Source organism: Alosa sapidissima, chromosome 18 (assembly GCF_018492685.1).
Source record: "Alosa sapidissima isolate fAloSap1 chromosome 18, fAloSap1.pri, whole genome shotgun sequence".
Taxonomy (NCBI): Eukaryota; Metazoa; Chordata; class Actinopteri; order Clupeiformes; family Clupeidae; genus Alosa; species Alosa sapidissima.
The window spans coordinates 14,368,475-14,394,116 of NC_055974.1; the positions used below are offsets into that span (position 1 = coordinate 14,368,475).

Here is a 25,642-nt window from a genome sequence, read left to right on the forward strand (position 1 = left end):
AGAGGAGGCTTACTGTAGCAAGCAGTGTGCTGTATGTATGTGAGGTGATGACAGTGATGATGTAAGTGTGTGTGTGTTTTTTTTGTGTGTGTGTTGGGGATGGGGTGGGGTGGGTGTAGAAAGGCTAGGCAATCAAGGACATTGGTAGATAGATGGAGGAGAAATCAAAAATAATAAATAAAAAGTTCTATGGAGATGTGCAAAAGTTGGAGAAAGTCAGATATGTGTGTGTGTGTGTTTTGACGTGTGATGAAATAAGAAAATAAATAAAAGGTCTGTAGCATAGGGAGAGGGATGTAAAAGTGCTAAAAGTCATGTAGGTGTGTGTGTGTGTGGGGGGGGGGTCATGAGTGCTGAGGAGTGAATGAGTGCAAAGTCAGTATAGTGTGAGTTCAGAGTTGGGAAATGTTTAAGAGTGATGAGGAGTGAATGTGTGCAAAGTCAGTATAGTGTGAGTTCAGAGTTCGGATGGTCTGGGGATAAAAACTTCTCCGGAGTCTCTCAGTTCTGGCTTTGTGACTACATAGGCGTCTTCTTGATTTCAGCGGTAGGAATAATCCATTGTTAGGATGAGAAGAGTCCTTCAGAATCTTTTGGGCTCTGAGGAGTACTCTTCTGGAATAGATATCTTGTAGAGCAGGGAGTTGAGTTCTTATAGTTCGTTCAGCTGAGCGCACTACTCTCTGCAGAGTACTACAATCTCGAACTGTGGAGTTCCCATACCAGGTGATGATGCTACCAGTTAGAACACTCTCAACCGCTGAAGTGTAGAAGGCCTATAGTGTCAATTACATATTGCGAGTATAATTGGTCTGCAACATCGATCTAAAATATGTTGGTAGTTCTAACATTGAACGTTTGTTTCCTTGCTGGACATGTTATTGGATTCCTACATTTGCCTGTATCACGCTACATATACTTTACTTACATTGTCAAAACATAGGCTATGCATTTTGTATGCATAGCCCCCCCCATGCATTAAATCTGTTCTCCTTTAGAAAAATAGTATAAAGGTGGCTGGTAGTAACATTTTAAGACTAGCCATAAACATGTCAAAAACACATAGGCTAAATAAGAATCAATAACAACTTAAATGTGAAAGTTTGATCAATACTGCAAGACACCCACTGTTTCAATAACACACTTGTAACTCAATAAGCAATCAACTGTTTAAATAAAATACAGACTACAGCATGAAAAGGATGACTGATACATGTTAGGTTTTCAATAGAATTTTTATTAAGTTTTCAATGTGTGTTTAAAACAAGAACAGGAACAAATGCAAAAAAGACTGGGAGAAAGGTATGGTGACACTGCAACATAAAAAGGTGGTCTGGCACTCATTTAGGTTTTCAAAAAATAAAAAGATTTCAGTTTCCAAAGTTTGAACAACAATTGTGTGTGAACTACACAAAAGACACAATGTGGAAGGGATGGCTAGCCCTCTGTGTACTCTGTACACCTATAAGATGGACATGGTAAGGAGGATGCAACACATTTGGCTGGAGTCGGGAGTGTTATGGAAGGTGTGGAAGATGCTGGATCAACACAACTCCATTTGTGTAAGGGCCCCATCGTGTGGACCTCAAACATAAAAAATGATCGTATCTGACCATTCCAGTCATATATCGCACACCCTTCTGGTCCTCTGCATCCTTGGTCCTGGATAAGCAGAACAGGCACAGTGGAGAATAGAGGGAGAGAACAGAGCAGGTAACACTCAGGTAACACAGAAACCTAAGCAAGAGTCCATCTCCAGCAAGTTTTACATACCCATACACAGCCGAACATTTGCAAGGCTGGTTGGGGGTGCCACAAGTCCACACAAAAACTATAACAATAACAACATGAAGAATTTTGTTGGGGATTACTTTCAGAGTGATCTATGCCCTATTAACCTGACTACACTTTTCAGTTATCCAAAAAAAGACATTTGTCCTACTTACAAAGATCACTGACCTAATGAAAGCATATGCCCTCTTGTCACGTCAGTCTCTTCCATGCAAACTTCGCTATGTATTTGACAAATTACTTGGCAGACAAAGCAATCAAAATTATTACACCAAGAACACCAACACGAAATGTAAAATTACAGAAAACTAAATTAACTGAAACCGATCATCATTTGGAGCAAAAACTCCTACTGTAGGCTACTATGCAGACGCTACGGTCCCACGACCACGCTCGTGCCACACTCGCCTACTGCTTGTGCCACTGTCCTGTTTGGAACAGTGATAGTGGCACAGGACTGGGCTGGCAAGGGACACAAGAGCCACGCACCAGTAACAACAACAACACCTTATAATAGTCTAGGTTTTGCTCCTACTGCCTTCCCTGAAATACATAACTGAAATCCCCTCTTTCACAAGTCGTGGACACTAGCCTACTTCATGTCATGTTCAGCCCACGGTTCAGTTCATAACGCCATAAAACTCGCCATCTAGCAAGCTAATCTATATCAGGTTTAAAGACAATAATCACATTAATTTCCTCGATTTTTCACCTGAAGAGCATTAATCACAAACCCATTGATAACCAGCACATCTGAATATAGAGTTACCATGCTGTATGAAATGTATTTTATCAAGATAAAGTTCGTGTTCCCCCTCATAGCATGTCTAACGTTAACACTATGTATGTGAATGAGCTGACTAGCTAACGTAAGCTAGTAAGCTAACGCAATCAGGTTTGAAAAATATAGCATTATAAACATAATAAAAACCTGTTGACAACCACCCTATCATCTAAAGTTCCCCTACTACAATAGGCTAACCAAATGTGTTTTGTCTGAAATTCATTATTGACGTAGGAACATTATCTTTAATCTAGCCTCTCTCCACATCAAGGTTTGCAGGCTAACTTTTGGCTTTAAAATGTCGGTCAACATTTAAGCAATAAATATCAGTTAAACAAGCAGCACAAAAACCTCAAAGAACAATACCAGTATCTACTAGTGCAGTTGGTATAGGAAATGCATATGTCAATTGAAAAAACGTCGTACCTTCGTCTACTTACCACTGACAATATCAGGCAGAAAGCAAGTGGATGGGGCTAAAGCCGTGAATGTCAAAGTTAGGAACTTTTGAGCTCTGCATAACGCCGGAGTAGCCTGGAAAAAGCGCCGCCATTGTTTCCTATGGAAGTCTATGGGAGTGTAGCAAGGGGGCAGGCGAATTCCCGGAAGTAGAAGAATCGACGTAGGCTGGAGGGACCACCTCTCTGCTAACTCCCATAGAAGTCCATTCATTCTAGGATTTTTTTGAAATACCATAACTTCATATAACATATATCCTGTGCCGATATTGTAGCTTCTGTGTAATCCACATAAACACTACAAAGGCAAAACAGACTCCACTACCTCGTCCGTAACGTTGGTTACCTGTAAGAAGAATGGTTAGCTTGTTCGGTTGGAGGGAAGCTAGCTTTGACGTAATCTCTCTTTCGCGCCGTAGGGAGATAACCGTATTGTTTGGATAAGAAGCTCAGTCCACCTTACTGTCTATGACGGTAACTCATAAGCAAAACCTAGCATACACGACCGTATGTTAAGGTAAAGCATTACACAGAGGCAACCTAATAATAATAAAAAAGTAAACCTAATTTTTTTAAAAACGGCACTAATCATTACAGAGGTTTTCGATGGATTGACCGTAGGTCGGAAAAGTGGAAAGAAGATTAGCTTCAAGGCTATAACTTTTTTGTTTTGTTGACTGTTTTTGAAGATCATGTATGGTAGCTTCAACATTAACACGACTTGGTGAGGATGATATTAATAATAGTACATAAATAAATGTTTAACTTTGATGACTTTGAAGGCGAAGGAAGTGTGAGAAGAATTTCTGTGTATCTATCATATGAGTTACAAGATTCAGTTCGATGGCTCACGTCACGAAGTTAAGTGTGAGTCTGCGCAGTACTGGGGGGACCAACTGAAAAATCGTTCTATTTGACTCAGTGCCCTCCCATTGAAAACGACGGAGTCTGTTCGTCCATTTCTTTTACTGTCTATGGAGTGTAGCCACTCTGTTCTTCTTCGTTCGATTAATGGCGGGTCATATCTTTCGTTATATACCGCCACCTACTCAGGTACTACACAGGAGTGTGTAAAAGGAGCGTTGGCAATTGAGATCTCAAATCATAAAAAAAAAAAAATTACACTCTATTAATTATACCTGAATCAATTAGATACCTAATGAGATATCTAATTCTTTATCCTTGCATTCCTTGTTCCTGTAATATATTGTGAATGTCGTTTTCCTCATCAAGCTCTTTCCATACTTGTCTAAATTGCTCATATTTCTTACAGTAAAATAAGACACGAGTGACATCCTCCAAGACCTTACATTCAGAACATATACCATTACTTATGCCCATTAAATATATAGCATTAAGGCCATTATGACCCAGTCTCAATCTGGTTAAGACTACTGTCTGTTAAGACCTAGTGATGTAATTCTTTTACCTCCAATGCTACTCTGATTATTGTGATAGTATCTGCCTTTGCTCTCTGAATCCCATTCATCTTGCCATCTACGTGCAATTCCTGTTTTAATACTCAACTCAAGGGCTTTTTTGGCTCGTTTATCTGCAATTTCATTACCAATAATTCCATAATGCCCTGGTACCCAGCAAAACTGAATAACTAACCCTAGACTAACAATATTTAATAAGAGGTACTTTACTTCTAAAATCAGATCTTCACGCATAATTATCTGTAATAAAACTTTGAAGTACTGCCATAGAGTCAGTGTAGATAACTGATCTAAGAGGTTTAACCTCTTCAACCCACCTAAGAGCAGTTATTATTGCTGTCATTTTAACAGAAAATACTGATAAATAATTACTTGTTCTATATTTATATTTCTTATCAAATTCTGGAATATATATACCACATCTGCCACTAGGATCTTTAGAACCATCAGTGAATATTCTTAGATACCCATAATAGTTGTTCATATAATTTAGACAGGCATCAGTGAAGCTTTGTTTGGTAGGATGTTCATGCTTTTCTGCTATTAATATCAACATTAACTTTTGGATCAGGAAGTAGCCATGGGGGAAATGCAGATTAATGCTAATGCTGGGCCATACTTGAGGTCTCTTAAACTATAGTCATTGACTAAACTGTTAATGCTCCAACCAAATCCACAGGACTTCTTTGAGTATTCCCAGCAATCATCTAGTACAGACATAGAAGGGTTGTTGAAACTTCCCTTTAACCTGACCCAGTAAGTCAAACATAATTGATCAAATCTTAAATTAATAGGGGCTTCCTTAACTTCTATAAAGCACTAGTAGGGGTTGATTTAAATGCGCCTAAGGCAAGTCTTAAGGCCTTATATTGTATTCTCTCAATTTTCATGAGAGAACTCTTACATGCGGAACTGTATACTATGCTGCCATAATCAATAGATGATCTTATCAGTGCTTTATACATGTTAATCAAGGACTGTCTGTCAGCTCCCCAATTATGCCCAGTAACCATCCTCATAAGATTAATTACCTTTTTACATTTAGTTTCAATATACTCAATGTGATTTTTCCATGTAAGTTTGGAATCCAACCATACTCCCAAGTATTTAAATGTTTCACTTATCTCCAGTTGCTGATTATATAGTAGATATTTATGGTATTCATGAATTTTCTTCCTAGTAAAATACATCACCTGTGATTTTTGAACAGAAAATGTAAAGCCCCAGTCAACTCCCCATTGTTCAAGACTGTTAATATCCTTTTGTATCTTACTATTAACATATGAGATGTTGCGTCCCCTTCTCCAAATGACAGCATCATCTGCATATAGTAGACCATCATAGTTATCCCCCAGATTCTCATAAATATCATTAATCATTATGTTGAACAGAATGGGACTGATAGCACTTCCCTGAGGAATACCATTTTCGACAATGCATTCTGCAGATACTGCATCACCAACTTTGACTCTAATGGAGCGTTGAGAAAGAAAATCAAGTATGTAATTATACATTTTCCCATTAATACCTAGCTTTTTTAACTTAATCAATAGACCTTCTCTCCACATTGTGTCATAGGCTTTTTCAATATCCAAAAAGACTGCAATCATTACTTCTTTCATAATTAGTGCTTTTTCAATTTCATTACATAGCTTAACCAAAGCATCCATGGTAGACTTGCACCTCCTAAATCCTGTTTGATATCCCTTTAGAGGGTTGATATATTCTAAGAAATAATTTAATCTCACTACTATGAGTTTTTCCCATCAATTTACCCAAATGTGAAGTGAGTGCAATAGGCCTATAATTTCCTGGGCTAGTTGCATCTTTACCTGGTTTAGGGAATGGTAGAATTGTTGCCCCTTTCCAAATGGTTGGTAAATTACCTTCATTCCATACCTTATTAAATAGACTAAGGATGTTCTCTAATACATTGTCAGGAAGTTTCCTGAACATTACATAGCATAAATTATCACTCCCTGGAGCAGAGTATGCAGTATTATTCAGTGCCCTTTTAAGTTCTGACATACTAAAGTCTGCATCCATAATAGACATATTTTGTTCTTTTTGATTTAAAACATTCTTGTTTGCTTTCAATACTTCTTCTTTCCGTTTCTTAAAACGCTCCTCTAGATGGCTACCCTTGTGAATATCTGCAAATGCTTTATTAAGCATATTGGCTTTATCAATATCTGAAATAGCATTAATCCCATCTTTCATTAGGACAGGGATATGAGGAGGCTTATATTTACCCACCATCTTCCTAATCATCATCCATACTTGATTTAAAGAGGTTTCTTTTCCTATTGAAGAGCAAAATTGTCTCCATGACTCTCTCTTAGCCTCCTTAATAACTTTCCTGGCTATAGCCTTCTTTCTTTGATAACTGATAAGATTGTCCATAGTTAGTGTCCTACCCAGTAACTTAAAAGCTCTATTTCGGTCCTTAATGGCTTCTGAGCATTTATCATTCCACCATGGAACATTAATTTGTTTCTTAAAACTTTGGCTAATAGGAATACTTTGGGAAGCAGCAAGCAATATAGAAGAGCTCACTATTCCATTAATTTCATCAATTGATTGCTCATTGTCTATGGATAGGCTTCCAATCTCTTTACATAATTCCACATATTTCTCCCAATCAGCTTTTTTAAACACCCATCTATGAGGTATATAACCTTGTTCAATCTTAAAGCCAATATCTATTTGACATGTAATTGGGAAATGATCACTACCTATACTAGTACTTTCATCTACTGTCCACTCACATCTGCTAGCAATGTTCTTATCTACTAGAGTAAGATCAATACATGACATTTCATTTTTATAAATATTGAGTCTAGTGCCATAACCATTATTTAAACATACAAGCATTTGATCATTTATCATTTCTTCAACAGCTTCGCCGTTCAAGTCTGTCTGTTTACTCATAAACTATTGTGAGCATTGAAGTCACCACACCAGATCTCTCTGTGGCTTTCTGTAAGAACACTTTTTAATAATTCATTAGTAAGTGCTTTACATGGATTATAATAATTAATAATAGTAAAATGTACCACTATCTTTATTAAAATTTTCAGTTATTACACATTCATGGTCTTTAGATTCAATGCGTTTGTACGTCATACATCCACCACCTCTACCTTTTTCTCTGTCACATCTGATGCTATTGTATCCTTTTAGAATAAAGTCAAGGTGTGGCTTTAGCCATGATTCTTGGATACATATAATTTCAGGCTTCTCTTGTAAATTATGTATATATCTCTTAAACTCTTGACCATTAGCAATTAAACTTCTAGCATTCCATTGGAGAATAAGAAGTACCATTAAGATTTTACCCAATATTTTGACCAACATGTTTATTCATCATCTCTTGTATCATACTTGTTTGTGAGCTAAATCCTAAAAGGTCATTGGCAATATCCACAATTAATTTGATCTTATCTTTTCCCGTTGTGAGATCAGTTACTTTAGTAAACACTGTACAAATAAAAGCAAGAAAGTCATTTTTCTTTATCAACAAAATGTCTTCTGACATCTTTTTAAATTCACAACATTCTGTCTGGAGGCGTTCAGATGTATTTACATGTTGAATTTTTTCCTTATGACTCCTTTGATTCTCTCTACTGAATGATCTTATTTGATGATTATCAGTTGATCTCCAGGTCGTTTGCTCTATCAGACAAGGGGGAACAACAGCGTTAGCTGGCATAACATAGCCTCTTTTCTCTATTTCAATTTTCTTAACAGCCTCTGCATAAGAAACTTTGTGTGAAACTTTATATTTCTGAACTTCTCTAGCCTCCTTGTGCTTTTCACATCCACCATAGGCTGCACTATGGTTCCCTCCACAGTTACAACATTTAAACACAGCTTCTTGATCACATTTGCCATACTCATGTTCTCCCCCACATTTAGCATATCTTGGTCTTCCTCTGCACTGATTAGCAACATGACCAAACCGTTGGCAATTGAAGCACCTTAAAGGTGGAGGAATGTATTCACGCACTGCATAAGACATATATCCCATTTGGACTCTAGATGGTAGTTTAATCTCTTTCTTAAAGCATAAGAGAATAGACAAGCTTTCAGTTTTCTCTTTACCTTTTATCAGTCGTTTAGCTTCTGTAACACCATGTTCTTTTAAACTTTCAATGACTTCTTCTATTGTCACTGATATTGGGATTCCAGATATTACCCCTCTATTCTTAGATGCCGCCCCTGGGATGTGAGAAGTTATCTTGAGATTATTAAGTGAAGTTTATAATTACATACAAGAATGTTGCTTTGTTGTTCTTCAGAATTAGCAAAGATCAGTAATCTCCCGTTCCCCATAAATCGTGCATGGTTAATCTTTCCAATTTCCTTCTCTATTGCTTTGGTTATATGAATTGGATGTAGATCTGGTCCACCTTTTTGTTCAAACACTATAACCACTTTCCATACATCATCCTGATTTCTCAAAGGCTTGCTAGCTTTGCTTCTTTTCGTTATTACTGAACCTACTGAATCCCCTTCGCTGTCTGATCTTTGCCTGGCATTCTTTCTGGTGACTGTCTCCCAAAACATATCCCCATCATTAAGCATTGCTTCTAGACTTAAAGATGCAAAAGAACCGTCAGATGTCTCAGCCATTGCTCAATTTACATTCACTGTGTAGTTTACCGTAAGCGTTCAAACTTTCCGCCGTTAGTGCTTTCCACGCTCCGCTACAGGACCTGGTTCAAAGATGGCAGCCGATGCCACCCAGCCACTCTGTTTTTCTACCGCTCTGGGCTTTGTAGGCTACCACCTGCTTCCGTGCAGTCATTTAAGGACGACCCAGCCAGTCGAAGCTGTCAGTTATTTCGCTTAGCAACGTAGGGTTGGTTCCTTAGCTCTTGGCCCAAGTAACGTTAGCAACTAACCTCGAACCGTTTGTCTTTATTTTTCAACTTAACCCGATATTAATAATAATGCTACTGAGACAGATGAGACAGAAGTCCGCTTTATGCGGTACCGCTTTGAGACTGCCAAACTGTCTTCCTGGGTAAGTTTTCATGCTGTCATGTTGTGTTGCTATCCTAGCTAACTTGATTTTTGTTACGGGGGTGCTGTTGCAAGGCAGCGTTAAGTTACAGTAAGTTAACAGCATTGTTTCTGTTGTTTGGACCTCGACCTAATGGAGCAAGACACGTTTAATTTAAATATTAACTGGGTCAGTTGCGTTGTCGAAGTCAATGATACTGGTTAAGTAGAGGATGATAACTGCTATATGTTGTGCTGTTTGTCACTCTTTACATTGAAGGGCGAACCATCAGAAGGGAAACCTTGTCTCCGTTCATAATGCCCGTCTTTATGCCAGCCAAGCAGCAGAGGTAGGCTGTGACTCAAACGAAATGTCAGCAGCAACTGTACTTTGACCTTGATTTGCAGTATTTACTCTTCACGGTTCATGGTTTGGTTCTGTAAGTTAATGAAGAGCCCAAACTCTACAAAGCCTAGGCTTTCCTGCAGATTCGCAGCTGTAGTCTGGTCCTCGAAGTTCAGTTCATGTCCTCTGCCGACCACCGTGTCGGTAGGAAGTGGGGTAAAGTTCATTCGAGGTCACATGACTCGTGGGAATTCTGGATGAAAGGTAGACGTCAGGACCAGCACATAATACCCACACAAGACATGTCTGAGTATTCCTGCCATGATTGTTTTTTGTTTTTGTTTTGTTAATTTGTTAAATTTTCCCATTCCCAGCCCCCACTTCAAGTGATTGACTTAATTCTTAATCATATTTTTTAGGTGGCTGTCAATGCTGCCACCATGTTAGAATAGGATCTTGTGTCCTTGGCTGCACTCTATGTTCTAGTTGGCATCTGTTGTATCACAATGACATAGCTAAAAGGGCATCATGATCACACTCCTCACTATTGGACTGACATTTAGCTAAAGTGGGAGATTTAAGAGTTTAGACCTTCAGAGTATTGTTAATTCTCTTTTTCCTGGTTATCTTCATACTCAATTACCTCCATTGTCTTTCACACTCCCAGAACTGTAAATTATCCAACACAATCTTAGTACCGTATTCTAGTAATATACCAGTAATTGTATAATAGCACATAGCTACTATGAAGCACTTTTGTGCCTAGTGATTGACACAATTACTTGTAATATTATATATTTTCTGATATATTTTCATTATAAGTTGGGTACCTGTGATGTATGTTATGCCGTATATGGGTTTATTTAAAGATATATTTAAATTACTGTAGTAACTGGTAAACGGGTTATTGATTAATTCCAATGTCTCCGTTCTACTCTGTTACCCTCCTTCAGGCGGTGTTGGATAAGCAAGTGGTCGGAACAGACTCTAGCTCTAAGGCAGATAAGGTGGACAAGGACGCCATGGTGGTATGAACCACTACTCTACCCTCTTTCCTTCCAAAAATCCAGACACATCCATGAGAATCGTCTGTTGAATTTGTATTACTTTTTCTAATAGGGGCATCACATTGTGTTCTTGTACACTGTAAAAACATCTATGATAAATACGAGACTAAACTTTTTGTTTTGTTTATTTAACTAAGAAGTGACAGACTGTACTGATTTATTATCTGCCAGGAGTCCAAGTCTTTTGCAGTGAACATGTTCAAGGGCCAGATCAGCACGGCTCAGGTGTTTCCGTATCCTTCAGGTGAGCATTGTAATAGTGGTGTGTTAGTGTCAAGGTTATGTCATGTGGTGGAAATGTCTCCGATGTGGAGAATGGAACAGCTCTGAATGGGACTCTTGTCCGCCTGTGCTTTCAGTGCTGAATGAGGAGCAGACCCAGTTTCTCCAGGAGCTTGTGGGACCCTGTTCTAAGTTTTTTGAGGTAAGCCAGCGGTGCTGTTTGTCCTCTTCTTCAAGCAGTGGAATATGAGAGGTCTTTGAATCTCCTACATGCATTTACTTAGCCACAAGTAAAAGCTGAGATCTTTTCACACTGACTTTGGTCCCTAGATGCAAATTGACGAACCATGAAACCACCATGTTCCAATAAGCTGAATCAAGTCACATAATGTTCATTAATAGAAACCCTTCTTTAGTATGTCAATGGATGTGTGTGTGTGTGTGTGTGTTTGTGTGTGTGTAGGAGGTTAATGACCCAGCCAAGAATGATGCTCTGGAGAAGGTGGAGGACCACACAATGCAGGGCCTGAAAGAAATGGGGGCCTTTGGCCTACAGGTGCCCGCTGACCTGGGTGGCGTTGGCCTCACCAACACACAGGTGGGTACAGAGGCCGCTCTGTGAAGCAACTCGGGCTGGGTTTCTGATAACGTTCACTCTTAGCGAGCTACAAAGACTCCAAAGGTAAACCTTACCATAGTTGTTTACCTTTATAGTCGTGGTTCCCAACCTGTCCCTTAGGAGTCTTCTTACGAAAAGCTCCTTACGTTCGACATACAAGGCACTGTTCACCCTGAAGGTGCTGAATTGGTTGACATCGATTGCTCAGAAATCGATTTTTCATTTCACGCGGAGGCATGACCGCGTTATGAAAGACAGTGTGTTCTTTGCACAAAAAAAAGAAAGAAAAAAAAATTGCTCCAATATCGCCTCCAGTAGGCTAACATTCACGCTACTTCAACACGGATGAACTTATTTATAGCATACGATGATAAAAAGTAGAAATGAAATAATCTATGGAGCTAAATTTGTCTCAATAATATTTGTATATGCGCTAGGGGTGTAACGGTACACAGAAGTCACGGTTCGGTTCATACCTCGGTTCGGACATCACGGTTCGGTACGGGTTCGGTACAATGGAGGGAAAAGCAAAACAAAAATGCAGAAAGCATTTTTTTTTTGTACATCAGGGCTCTACACTAACATTTTTTTTCAGGAGCACTTGTGCGCCCAAGTTAAAAAATGTAGGAGCACATACAAAAATTTGGGCGCACAGTCAGTTCTGTACTTAACTTACACATAATTTAACATTATACTGCAGCTAACAGTTAAACATGCCAGTGCACCAATTGCGAATATTAAGAATGACTGACAACATTTAGGCTACAGGTAACAGGATTTTAAAGATCAGTGCCTACTTTATTTTCAGTCTGTTCTATTTTCCTACATTTTGTTAATGTAAAATAATATAATACATTTCCATATTTGCATTTAGCCTGTATATCAAGTATCCTGCCAAATGTAGGCTAATTTATTTATTTGTGAATCCATCTATAGCTAATCCAAATATGCCCATGGTGACCTGTCACTGCATACTGCCTAATACTACTACTAAAACAGTCCATTTCCTCTTCCACAAAACCCAACATAGGCTAATCAAGGATATATGTTTTATACTTATAGTTTTTATTTGAAATATCTGCATTGATGGGGGCAGTAGGCAAACGTTAGGCCTACTTTTGTTTTGCACTTCAGCTTGTATTCGGTGTAAACAAACAAGCATGCGTGGAAGCCTGGAGTTGTCAGTAGCGTTCTACCTTTGAATAAAACGGGAGTATTACGGGAGGCTACTTTTGTGCCGGTTCGCTACAGCTATATTTTGCATATTGCAGCCAATACGTCAACTGGGCTAAAAGGTTACCTTTCCTTCTCTCACTGCATTCTCAGAATCTCATCCTGTTCCTCCTATATCCAATGAATTCGGTGGATAGAAGAACTAATTTCTTCAATCTTTGCATCTTGGCTGGCTAGTCTAACTTTCCGCTTTTTCCTGCGCGTCCTTGGATTTGATAGAAGCGACTACTAGCGAGTCACAACGCGAAACTGCTATGGGAGGTGTAGTTTTTATGCTGCATTCGCGACGTGATTCTATGGTTAGCACCAGTAATATTTCTCGATGTTGCGGTGTATTTTGTAGACAAACATTGACATGATTAGAAGTCATTCGCACCAGTGCGCCTAAATATTTTTTTGCACTCGCATGGCATCATTTTTACTCGCATGTGCGAGTGAAATGGGCGCACTGTAGAGCCCTGTACATGTCTCAGGCTGTACCCCCTAGTGTCGTACAGTCTCTTCCCTGAGCTATCTGCAACAGCCTGAAGTGTGTAAGATGTAGGCTAAACAGTACAATAAGTACCCAGACTCCATCTGTAACTTGTAAACAAAATAAGACAATCAGCTATAAAACTGAAAATAGGCCTACAGCATCTCTTATTTCTGAAAGTGCAAATTACATAGAAAAATTATTTTTAAAAATCCACTTAAGCAAGACCTTCAACATCTGTGTTTAGTTGTATATGGAAGGGTCTACAATATTTTTTTTATTTTGTGTAAAGTAAAGTTATTTTGTGTAAAGTAATAATCTAGCCTACTAACTGTGAAAATATCACACTATTTTGCCTTTTTAAAAAAAACGAAATTGCTCCTTTCATTTCATAAACAGACTACAACTAGAAGTCACGTGACTTTGCCCTTTGACGTTAACTCACCGTAGCATGGTTTGTTTATTAGCCTGGTTAGCGTTGTCACTTTATTTTACTGTCTATGCACTTAACACTACCAGCTCCTCATGTGAGAAGTTACAAGTTACCCCAACATAAAGGTAATTACCACGCGATTTACATAGCTTTCTGTCAATACGAAATCATTTAATTTAAGCCATAGGTTTTGGCCCTATTTGTATGTGTATCCAAAGGCTGCTGAAGCGCAGGGGAAGTTTTTTCCCCTCGTTTCAGTGATTGGTAGCCTACATCATCTGGGTGATGGCTTCGAATATGTGTAGCATTTTTTCCACTCACATACCCAACAACTGCTGAACAACGCCGACACAGTTTCATCTCATCCACCACTCTTTCGCCTGTACTAACGTTACTGTAACTGAAGTTCTCAAACTTGCGATCTTAAAGAGACCAGCAGATCCTCTAACTCTTGTGTGTCTGACTGACGGACTCGACCGACGACCTGACAAAAAAGAACATAGGCGCCAATCAGAGCTTCAGAGCTAAGGCGAGGCTACAGATTAGCGTTAGGTGTCGCTAAAGAACTCCCGTAACTCTCGCTACTTAACAGTAATTGATTAATCCGCACAAGAGTTTTATGTATTTTTATACCGTGTATTCTCCGTGTAAATTCATGCACCGAACCGTGACGCCCGTACCGTTTCGGTTCAATACGAATACATGAACCGTTACACCCCTAATATGCGCAGAGGGGGATCCACAAATATTTCTTGATTTGCATGTGTGTTTTGATATCTACAAATAAAAAAAATCATATTTGTAACTCGTATATTGATTTTTACAAATATAGATGTGCATTTGTAAATAAAATGCCATTTGTAAAACCGAAAATTTCATTTGTGAAATGTGATTCTGCATTTGTGGATCACCAGCACACGCATTCTTCGCTTTCCAAAGTTATGTGTTTTTGAGACGTTCTTCACATGAAAGTCACACAAATCCACACGTAAATAGGCCTACTTTAATTCACCGACACACAGAAATCGCAATCCAGTAGATGGCGACATCCACAAATATTTCTTGACTTGCATTCGTGTTTTGACATCCATAAATAAAAAAATCATATTTGTAACTTGTAAATTGGTTTTCACAATTGTAGATGTGTATTTGTAAATGAAATGGCATTTGTATTATGGATCACCAGCACACACAGTTTTGTCTTATTATATCAGGGGATCTAAACTTGCATGTGGATAATCCTGAAAACAATTATGCCAAGGAATTCATTGCACTAATCAATACTTTCTCCCTAACACCGCATGTACAGGGGCCAACACACTCTCTCGGCCATACCCTCGATCTTGTTATCACAAAGGGTCTCGATGTCTCTACAGCTGTTAAAGACCTAGCCTTATCTGATCATTTCTGCGTGTTCTTTGATGTGTCTATGTCCCCACACACTCAAAACACAGCTATGATGGTAAAAAGGGGAATCATAAATGATCAGACAAGTGTTCTCTTTGAGCAAGCACTTTCACTAAAGTCAAGTCAACTGTCAGACTCTGAAGACTTATTTGATCACTTTAATGCAAAAATGGCAAACATTATGGATGACATTGCTCCATTACAATTCAAGAAAGTTAAGGACAAACAGAAAGCACCATGGAGGCAAAATCCAGCAGTTAAACTTCTAAAAAGAGAGTGTAGGAAGACTGAAAGAAAATGGCGTAAATACAAACTTCAGATCCACTATGAAATCCATAAAGAGATGCTCCGCACATATAACTCTGAAATATGCAAAGCAAGACAGTCTTTCTTTTCTAACATTATCAATAGAAGTTCAAATAACACTCGTATTTTATTTTCAACTGTTGATAAGTTAACAAATCCCCCCTCACAATTAGCGCCTGAACTTCTCTCAACTAATAAATGCAATGAGTTTTCATCTTTTTTTAAAGGTAAAATTGACAAAATCAGACTCAACATATCTGCTCAATTACAAATTCAACAACCTGAACTTCCAGCAACAAACAGAGGGAAACTAAACTTGATGTCAGAGTTCAGCTTGATAGACTACGAAACACTTGAAAAAACGGTACAGAATCTCAGCTCTTCCACATGTGTCTTAGACACTCTGCCTACCAATTTCTTCAAAACTGTTTTTCACCTCATAGCGGCGGATGTCCTTCAAATTGTAAATGTATCACTGCTGTCTGGCACTTTTCCTAAGTCACTGAAAACAGCTGTTGTAAAGCCACTTCTCAAGAAGAATAACCTGGATGCCTCCATGCTAAACAATTACAGGCCCATATCCAATCTACCTTTTATTGGCAAAATTTTTGAAAAAGTAGTCTTTAATCAATTAACCACCTTCCTAACATCAAATGGGTATTTTGATTACTTTCAGTCTGGTTTTCGGACAAATCACAGCACTGAAACAGCTCTTATTAAAGTTTCCAATGACATACGCCTCAACACAGATTCAGGTAAAACATCAGTCCTAGTGCTACTGGATCTTAGTGCAGCATTTGACACTATTGATCACAATATTTTACTACACAGACTAGAACACTGGGTTGGATTTACAGGCATAGTTATCAGCTGGCTAAAATCATATCTACAAGAAAGGAGCTTCTTTGTTGCCATCGGAAACTGTACCTCAACACCAACGTCCTTGACCTGTGGTGTTCCCCAGGGGTCGATCTTGGGGCCACTATTATTCAACCTCTATATGCTCCCACTTGGACAAATCATTCAAAATAATTTTATTTCATATCATAGCTATGTAGATGACACACAAATTTACTTCGCTCTATCACCAAACGACTATGGTCCTCTTGAATCTATGTGTCAGTGTATAGAACAAATCAACACCTGGATGTCTCAAAATTTTCTTCAGCTGAACAAAGAAAAAACTGAAGTAATTATATTTGGTAAAAATGAGGAAAGACTTAGGGTTGCCACTCTCCTTGACACAAAAGGGTTGAAGGCAAAGGATACTGTTAAAAATCTTGGTGTATTAATTGACAGTGATCTAAATTTCAACAGCCACATGAAAGCGATAACTAAATCAGCTTTTTACCACCTCAAAAATATTGCCAAACTCAGAGGGCTGATGTCAAAACATGACTCATTCATGCATTTATCTCCAGCAGGGTTGATTACTGCAATGGACTGTTCACAGGCCTTCCTAAAAAGACTATTAAACAGCTTCAGGTGATACAAAATGCAGCAGCTAGGACTCTAACAAAAACTAAAAGAACTGACCACATTACTCCAATTCTTAAGTCCTTGCACTGGCTTCCAGTAAGTCACAGAATTGACTTTAAAGCACTATTGCTTGTTTATAAATCAGTAAATGGAGCAGGACCTAAATACTTGTCAGACATGCTTCAGCAGTACACACCTTCTCGTCCTCTCAGGTCCCAGGTGAAAAACCTGCTAGTAAAACCTACAGTTAGAACTAAACATGGTGAAGCAGCTTTTAGCTGCTATGCGGCTCAGCTGTGGAACCAACTTTCGGATGACATTAAAAAGGCCCCAACTGTAGCCAGTTTTAAATCTAGACTTAAGACCAAACTGTTCTCAGATGCTTTCTGCTAACTGTGCCGAGTTACAAATTCTGAATCTGCCTTGATAATTATTCTACTTTGTCTTTTATTACTTTTTTTACTACTTTTGCCTTTGATCTTTACCTTTTAACTATTCTTTGACTATATTGCCCTTCTATGCTTTTATTTGTTATTATTGTTTGGTTTTGTTTATGTAAAGCACATTGAATGACCTCTGTGTATGAAATGTGCTATATAAATAAACTTGACTTGACTTGACTTGACTTGACTTTCGCATTTGTGGATCACGTATTTTTGAGACAAACTTTGCGCAGAGAAGCCACCCAGATCCACAAGTAGCCTGCTGACACGTTCTAATCCAGTAGATGGCAGTGTTGTTCTATGGGACTCATAGCCAAAGATTCTTTGCTCATAACACACAGAGCTAGCGAACCTAGTTCTTAAATCTAACAAGTTATGCCTTTTACAACAAGCTTTTTGATGGAAAAGTGGTGTTTAATTTCCATAATCTTTGTTTAGTAAACGCATAAAACCGTCAGTTTGCAAGCGAAATCAAGAATTGACCTGTCGCTAAGCCCCGCCCCCCATTGTTACCGTGTGAAAACTCGGACAAACAAACCAGACTTGATTAGAAATACATTGTGGACAATGGCAGCTGACAGTATATGAAAGCAGGCTTTGAGGATGTTTTGATCGATAAAAGGATTTGCTTTCCTCCAGAAGCTATTAAACCCTTTCGGATCCCAGGTCCATTGGAATGGACATGATATATTTTTGGGTCTAAACCAATGAAAATATGTGGTTTCTCCATTTTAATTATGCTTTGCTACTGATTGGATCCTGATGACCCAATCAGAATGCAGTTATGACCTGTAACTTGATCTGAGAGCACTTCAGACATCAAACAACACAAGCATGGCTCTGAAGCTAGATAGGAACAGGAGTAAGCATCTTTTTTCCCTCATCAATATGAATTGATGTTTATGATCGCCTAACCAATTTGCACTCTGTATAATTCTAACCATTGCAGGTGATAATATCTGAAGTTAGTTTGAATATATTTCATAACCGTGTAGTACAGGATTTTTTCAAAGTTTAATGTCCATCCCAATGGACACCAGGTGTTGGGAGATGTTAGCCAACACTCATTTAATTATTGTCACCAGGCAAGGTTCTGACATCCTCAAGACCCAAGCTATAATTCTAAATATATATTTTATTTATTTCAGCTATTTTGGATGAATGTGCACTCATTTCACTAAAATGTGTGGTCGTTTGTATTAAATTGCCCTCTCATTTTACTAGATTCTGTGCACGAATTTAGTAAATTGTGTGCCCGGTTTACTAAATAGTATCCTCATTTTACTAAATCATGGACATACAGCTACATTTTCTGAGCATTTAGCAAAATTGTGCTATTTTTTGTGCAAAAAAGTGTGGAAGATTTAGTAAAACAAGCACACTATGTAGTAAAACGAGTGCAAAATTTAGGGTGCGTTTGTAAATTCAATCTGACACTGAGAATAGCGCTCTAAAGTTCGAAAAAGACAAGCAGTCTAAATCTCTGTGAATTTTTTTGGGTTACAAATAGTTTGGTTTAGGCCTACAATATGGACACCACTACAGCACTTGTGAAACAGTGTTTAGGTCCACTTCAACCAGGCTGCTTCAACCTAGCCTGACAAGCCAGATCCACATTATTTGCTGCCGCTAGGGTGTGTCTTGATTTCTAGGCTAGCTTCAACCCTCTCTGGTATAACACTCTCAGCCTACTGTGTGATGTCATGCCTTTAGCTGGAGTGCCCAGAGTACGCACTGAAAGCTCCGAGATTGTGACACTGAATAAACGAATAATCCGACCCACACTCCGAATTTACGAACGGTTAAAAGTTTCAGAGTGTGCATTTGGAGTGGCAATTTAAGAATGCACTCTAAGTAAAATGAGTGCATAATTCAGTAAAAACAGTGTATATTATCTTGATATATAAAAACAATCTTGCAATGACATCTCCTGGGGTGTGTCATTGCAAGATTTTCTATGTATTGAGAAAACATACATTCGTTTTACTAAATCATTGCTAAAAATCATTTTACTAAAGCTTGCTTTACTAAATTGTGCACTTGTCATACTACATTGTGCACACAATGTGTGTATTATGCTCTTGTTCTCATTTTGCTAAATTGTGCTCTCATTTTACTAAAAAGTGCACTTATTTTAGTAAATAGTACGCTTATTTTACTAAATTGTGCACTCATTTTACAATGTGATCTAGTGAAATGAGAGTGGAATTTAGCAAATTAGCCCACAATGTAGTAAAATAAATGCACTGTTTAGTAAAACAAGCACAGGGTTTACTAAATTGAGCAAAAATTTAGTAAAATGAGATCACAATTTAGTAAAACGAGCGCACAATTTAGTAAAGTGAGCAAACAAATATGTTGCAAGCATACCTCCAGTGTTCCGTATTGGAACATGTAATTAAACAGTTCAGTTCACAAGACTGTGTGAAAACAACAAATTGCAAAAAACAATGCAAACAGTGTGTGTATCGAAAACTGCTAAACATGTAGCACTAGCACCACAGGTCTATTGTGTGGACACAATCCGGCATATTACTTTTTTGACCTGCAAAAAAAAATCTATGATATTATATTTTAAAACTCCTTACAAAAAAACATAATTTCAACTGTTCAAGTTCATGTTCCATGTGATGTCAACGTGAATTATAAGACAAAAAATAGGTATGATGTTGTCATATGATGTTGCTATTTTAACAACTGTTTGGACCCGATGTCCATTGAAATGGACAAAAAAAATAACAATTAAAAGGTTTTTATAAAAACAATTTTTTTATTGATTCTCATTTATGGTTGCATTAAGGATGGGAAAAAATCATTATTATATTTTTCACCACCTTGGAACATAATTGGGGTCTGAAGGGTTTTTTAAAAGGGACTTAATTATGCTATGGAGGGGGTGTATTCAAAACGTTAAAATACATAAAAGGTGACGAGCAGTTGTGGCGAGTAGCCGTGCAAACCACCGTGCAAAACCCACTGAAGTTAATGCTAGCTAGCTAGTGGAAGACTGAAGATATGTTGGGTTACGTTAATATTTGATGTAGTAAGAATATAGTAGTTGGTTAATGAACATTTTCATCTTGGGATTTAACAGGGAGCCTGTGCCCACGTTGTTGGCTTAGTAGCCTACATTACGTTGACCTGTTGCAAACGCGAGAGGTGTCCTGTAGGCTACTGTTGGTGAAAATATACCCCGTTTTCTAGCCTCTCGGGGTACCGGCTATCAGTATTACACGTCCCCCATGCAAAAAGTTTGACCATGGTTATACGTTGGGTTTTTTTGAGTTAAATTAATGGTTATTTATGGAATTTATTGTCATTTTATGCCTGCTCCCTGTTGTTTCCTATGGAGTTGTCCGAGCTGATGTCCGAGTCCCGTTGAGGCTGGACTGTCATTGGCTCATCAGTGTTCTAAGGGTGGCGCTTAGCGACAGGTCAATTACGATCTTTGAGTTTGTTTATAGTTACCTAGCAACCGAGGCTTTAAGTGTTACAACCAAAGATTCTAGAACAGAGTTATGAACATCAGACGCTTGAGTGAAATCTCGACCTTATTAGTGATAGGGAGGGAAAGTGAAAACCAGCGCCCCAAATTGGTTGCGTTCCTATCAAAGAGCAGCTCCATAGACCAGCTCCATAGAGCAGTCCCATAGACCTATTTTAAAAAAAATATTGTGAAGCCAAATCAGCGAATTATTTATTTTTTCAAATATTATTAAGAATTATAAATATTTTTCAGTGTCTATACAGTAATAATATTCTAACTGTGAAAATGTCAGACCCTATTTTGCCTTATTTAAGAAAATCGAAATTGCTTCTTTTGTTTCATAAACGAACTACAAAAGAAGTCACGTGACTTTACCCTTCAACGTTACTCACGGTAGCATGGTTTATTTATTAGCCTGGTTAGCATTGACACTTAACACTTACAGCTAGCTCTTCATGTGAGTAGAAGCACAACACCAGTTATCCTGACATAAAGGTTATCACCACGCGGTTTACATCACGTTCCGTTATTACAAAAATATGTTAAGCCAGTTAAGCAAATTGCGTATTGATCAGTTAGAGATTAAGTGGCCAAACATGTGACGTCACATGCAGCTGTAGTTCCTTATTACCGTGTTAAGACAAAAACTCAAAACAATTCAACTGATCCTAAAAATAAGGTATGACCACTTGAAGCAATAGAGGTGACCCCAGTGCCTAACATATGGAAGGCATTAAATTAAGATCCCAATGTGCACCGAGATATATTTTTTCTAAAAAAAAAAAAAATCCCATCCACTCCGCTAAACTCTAGGAACGCAACCACTAGATGGCGATGAGATTACTTTCCCTCCCTATTGACAGCCTATCTTATGCGCTGTGTTTAAGCAGGCCGTGAACAAAGGGTTAACTTATAGCCTACAGGTAGAAAAAATGGTGATAATATAACGTTAGCTAAGTTAGTTTGCCTGCTAGCTAGCTTATCAGTAGGCTATACAGTCTCTCAATGGGAATTTATGTGATCTATTTACCAGTGCAATAGCTACTTCCGTCTAAATAATAGGCCTATTTACCTCTCCTTATTCAGTGTAAACTTGGAAAAAGATAAATTGGGCCTTTCACACGGTCAGTTCTTGCAGTTCATTACCGAGTAAAAAACCCCCGTCAGTTTGTAATGTAGGCCTACAAGAAATGTGTAGTGAGTGAGCTCTGACCCCAAGGATTGTTGGTTCAAATCCAGGCTCAGCGCAACATTTCATATACAGTTCCAATTCTATGAGCCCACCTGAACAGCTGTTTTAACGTTGCCAGCTGTTGTTTTTTTTTTTACTCCGTAATGAACTGCAAGAACTGACAGTGTGAAAGGTTGCTAGGTAACTATAAACAAACTCAAAGATCGTAATTCTTGATTTCGCTTGCAAACTGACGGTTTTATGCGTTTACTAAACAAAGATTATGGAAATTAAACACCACTTTTCCATCAAAAAGCTTGTTGTAAAAGGCATAACTTGTTAGATTTAAGAACTAGGTTCGCTAGCTCTGTGTGTTATGAGCAAAGATCCTTGTTTATGAGTCCCATAGAACAACACTGCCATCTACTGGATTAGAACGTGTCAGCAGGCTACTTGTGGATCTGGGTGGCTTCTCTGCGCAAAGTTTGTCTCAAAAATACGTGATCCACAAATGCTGATCCACAAATGCGAAAACGAAAACTGTGTGTGCTGGTGATCCACAAATGCAAAATTAGATTTCACAAAGGCAATTTTCAGTTTTACAAATGCCATTTCATTTACAAATACACATCTACAATTGCGAAAACCAATTTACAAGTTACAAATATGATTTTTTTTTATTTGTGGATGTCAAAACACGAATGCAAGTCAAGAAATATTTGTGGATGTCGCCATCTACTGGATTGCGATTTCTGTGTGCCGGTGAATTAAAGTAGGCCTATTTACGTGTGGATTTGTGTGACTTTCATAGGAAGAACGTCTCAAAAACACGTAACTTTGGAAAGCGAAGAATGCGTGTGCTGGTGATCCACAAATGCAGAATCACATTTCACAAATTAAATTTTCGGTTTTACAAATGGCATTTTATTTACAAATGCACATCTATATTTGTAAAAATCAATATACGAGTTACAAATATGATTTTTTTTTTTTTATTTGTAGATATCAAAACACACATGCAAATCAAGAAATATTTGTGGATCCCCCTCTGCGCATATACAAATATTATTGAGACAAATTTAGCTCCATAATAATCTACCCTTAATTAACAAAGTTTTCACAACTTTGTGAAGGGGGAAGTGATCCGCAATCTGTCGGCATGACCAGCTGTAATCCCCTAACACTTTTAACCATTACGCCATCCTTCATCACTCAATATCAAGAACTTATTTGATTAATTGTTTATAGTATTAATTGTTTTTAATCACAGCTGATTGACCAGCAGCCTCATTTAATTCAGTATTTTGTGCTATTGGTTAACATTAAACATAAAAGCAACCCCTCACATTAAACATTGTAGATGGTGGGGGGGGGGGGGGGGGGGAGCAAGAAATAAGAGAATAAATCTTTTAATTATTTTCAAATGCGCTGCCCAGGTGAGGCACTTACCTTAACAAATCACCAGCACTAGCTATACACTAGGTGAGTATATATTATAATATAGCAATAGTAGCTATAAAAACATAATAACAGGCCATTTAAATATAGATAAATCAAAATGTCTATATTTAATCTAATAGGCTAATAGAATACCCTTAAATAATAAAACACCAAAACAGTGACCTAATGCCCAATCACTCTCTCATTCACACGTCCTTAGGCTACAACTTAAAACAGACTTAACATTTATAACGAAACACTTTAAACAGTACAGTAGAATCGTCCCATATAGGCTACACTCTCTTCCGGAGTGTGTAATAGTTCGTATCGTTATCCAACCTGTTTGGGTGTGTGAGTTCAGTTCGAGTCCGCTGTAGCGCTTGGAGCCAGTAGCGTTAACGTCAGTATAAGTGAACGTAAACAAGCTGTCCTGTCTTCCGTGAGTGTGGAGTGTGATAAAATTGAAACCCAGTACCGTGAACCGAAGAGAAGGGAGATGAGTCACTCGTGGACGTCAGGGATGGATGGCAGGGGGGAGAGAGACTACTCCTGTGGTTGCCAGGGATACGGTGGGACTCTTCTGTTTCCTTAGATGAGCTAATAGCTAGCCTGTGAACGATAAACTGTTGCTTACTTTCTAGGAAACTAAATCGATATGTAACTGTTAGTCCGTGTCCAGTAGCTCTTTTTACATAGGCCTAAAAAGACTGCAGCTTACAGTAGCCTAATACGAATCCCTCGTCGATGTTCACTTTAGACTAGAAGCTACGGGAGCCAGCTGACCAACGTAGCTACAACGGCAACTTTGTTACTGACACTGAACACACTAACGACGATCGGAAAGTAAACAAACGTAGTCTATAGCCTATTATTCCGCTATACCAACTGGAACTAGGCTTACTACTAATATATTGTTTAACAATGTTTCCCTTGTCGTTAGTTCTGCTTCGTCTTGTCCGTTTTCTACCGTTATCTTCTTCTCGCGAACCAAACTCAGTTACCCCTAGTTGTTACCCCTAAGATTCTGTCATGAGCGAGCGCTTATAAAAGAGCAGTTAAGTTGAGCTACAGTTTTACCAGAGACGGTTGATAAAGCTAGAATCTTTGGTTTTACAGTGCACACAAAAAGTATTTACAGCGCTTCACTTTTTCCACATTTTGTTATGTTTCAGACTCATCTTGAAATTGATTCAATTATTTTACTTTATTTTTTCTCATCAATCTACGCACAATACTCCAAACACCCCACAAAAAAAGTTAGTGTCTGGAGTGTTTTTTAAATGCAGACCCGGCGGCAGACACAAATTCACCGACGGGCATTACACCTTTCCAGGGGCGGCACGGGAACTTAAATTGATCACGGTAGTTTAAGCTTACACTTGACAACATTCTAATATGAAAATATAGATGCAATTGTTGTAAAATGGTGCAGCTCATTTAAGAGAGCCCCGTGCGCAGGGATGGAGAGAGAGAAAGCAAGAGGGGATATAGTCCGGTGGACAGCCCATTTAGCCCCATTGTGGACCCGGAAATGTTGAGTACACCAAAGTTGTATGATGGAAATATATAGTATGGGTTCCCAGCATGTAGAAACTGCCGGATGCTAATTTGCATATGTTGGGCAATTTGTGTAATTGAGTTAATTAGCATAAATTAGCATAATAGCCTATATTGATCATATTATAAGAGCTGCTTGGCCAAAATGGACAATGTTAGTATGTTTTTAGGGGTTACTGGAGATGCTGAGTCCATATCTGACATTTTCAAGATTCAAAATCACGTTTTAAACGGGCTAGACATTTCAATAGCCTATACCTTAGAACACCAGAGGATTACAATGTAATATATCTGTATTATTTTATATCCTGATATAAAAAGAGAGAATACTGAATGTCTGATATTTATGACAGCACACTTTATGCAGATTAGCCTATAGCTTAGGCCTACTATTTCTATTACAACTCTACCACATTCAGCTGTCTGGTTGAAGCCTGGAAATATTGTAAACAAAGTAGCATAGTTGGCTAGCTTATCCTAG

At 38.2% G+C, this 25,642-nt stretch overlaps 2 protein-coding genes and 1 long non-coding RNA gene across 7 annotated transcripts in view; 1 reads left to right on the plus strand and 2 right to left on the minus strand.

Annotated features, from left to right (window-relative positions):
* Window positions 1-1,216: 1,216 nt before the first annotated feature.
* Window positions 1,217-3,156, minus strand: LOC121690171. The gene is made up of 2 exons (XR_006025004.1): window positions 3,016-3,156; window positions 1,217-1,662 (listed from the first exon to the last, which is right to left on the minus strand). It is a non-coding gene; the product is annotated as an uncharacterized LOC121690171 (long non-coding RNA).
* An 853-nt stretch (window positions 3,157-4,009) lies between these two features.
* On the minus strand, window positions 4,010-24,627 carry LOC121690144. 4 transcript variants are annotated; one of them, XM_042070558.1, is made up of 3 exons: window positions 24,080-24,627; window positions 8,577-8,693; window positions 4,010-8,147 (listed from the first exon to the last, which is right to left on the minus strand). In XM_042070558.1, exon 3 carries the CDS (start codon window positions 7,401-7,403, stop codon window positions 6,159-6,161), a length of 1,245 nt encoding a protein of 414 aa, XP_041926492.1. In that variant the 5' UTR covers window positions 7,404-8,147; window positions 8,577-8,693; window positions 24,080-24,627; the 3' UTR covers window positions 4,010-6,158. The 4 variants fall into 4 exon arrangements, with proteins under 4 accessions (XP_041926492.1, XP_041926491.1, XP_041926494.1 ...); XM_042070557.1 differs by lacking the exon at window positions 24,080-24,627 and adding an exon at window positions 9,138-9,224; XM_042070560.1 differs by lacking the exon at window positions 8,577-8,693.
* The window catches only part of acadvl (acyl-CoA dehydrogenase very long chain), a 58,513-nt gene continuing 42,235 nt past the window's right edge, over window positions 9,365-25,642 (plus strand). Inside the window, exons 1-6 of one of the 2 annotated variants that reach the window (XM_042070526.1) lie at window positions 9,365-9,501; window positions 9,760-9,829; window positions 10,779-10,853; window positions 11,064-11,136; window positions 11,252-11,316; window positions 11,578-11,712. In XM_042070526.1, the coding sequence (XP_041926460.1) occupies window positions 9,428-9,501; window positions 9,760-9,829; window positions 10,779-10,853; window positions 11,064-11,136; window positions 11,252-11,316; window positions 11,578-11,712 (492 nt within the window). In that variant the 5' untranslated portion in view covers window positions 9,365-9,427. Of the gene's footprint in view, window positions 9,502-9,759; window positions 9,830-9,955; window positions 10,090-10,778; window positions 10,854-11,063; window positions 11,137-11,251; window positions 11,317-11,577; window positions 11,713-25,642 lie in introns of those variants that run through there. The other variant, XM_042070527.1, reaches the window with a different exon arrangement.

Excerpts from the sequence above, each read along its gene's own strand:
- LOC121690144 (XM_042070560.1), bottom strand. The coding sequence starts at position 7,403 with ATGAGTAAACAGACAGACTTGAACGGCGAAGCTGTTGAAGAAATGATA.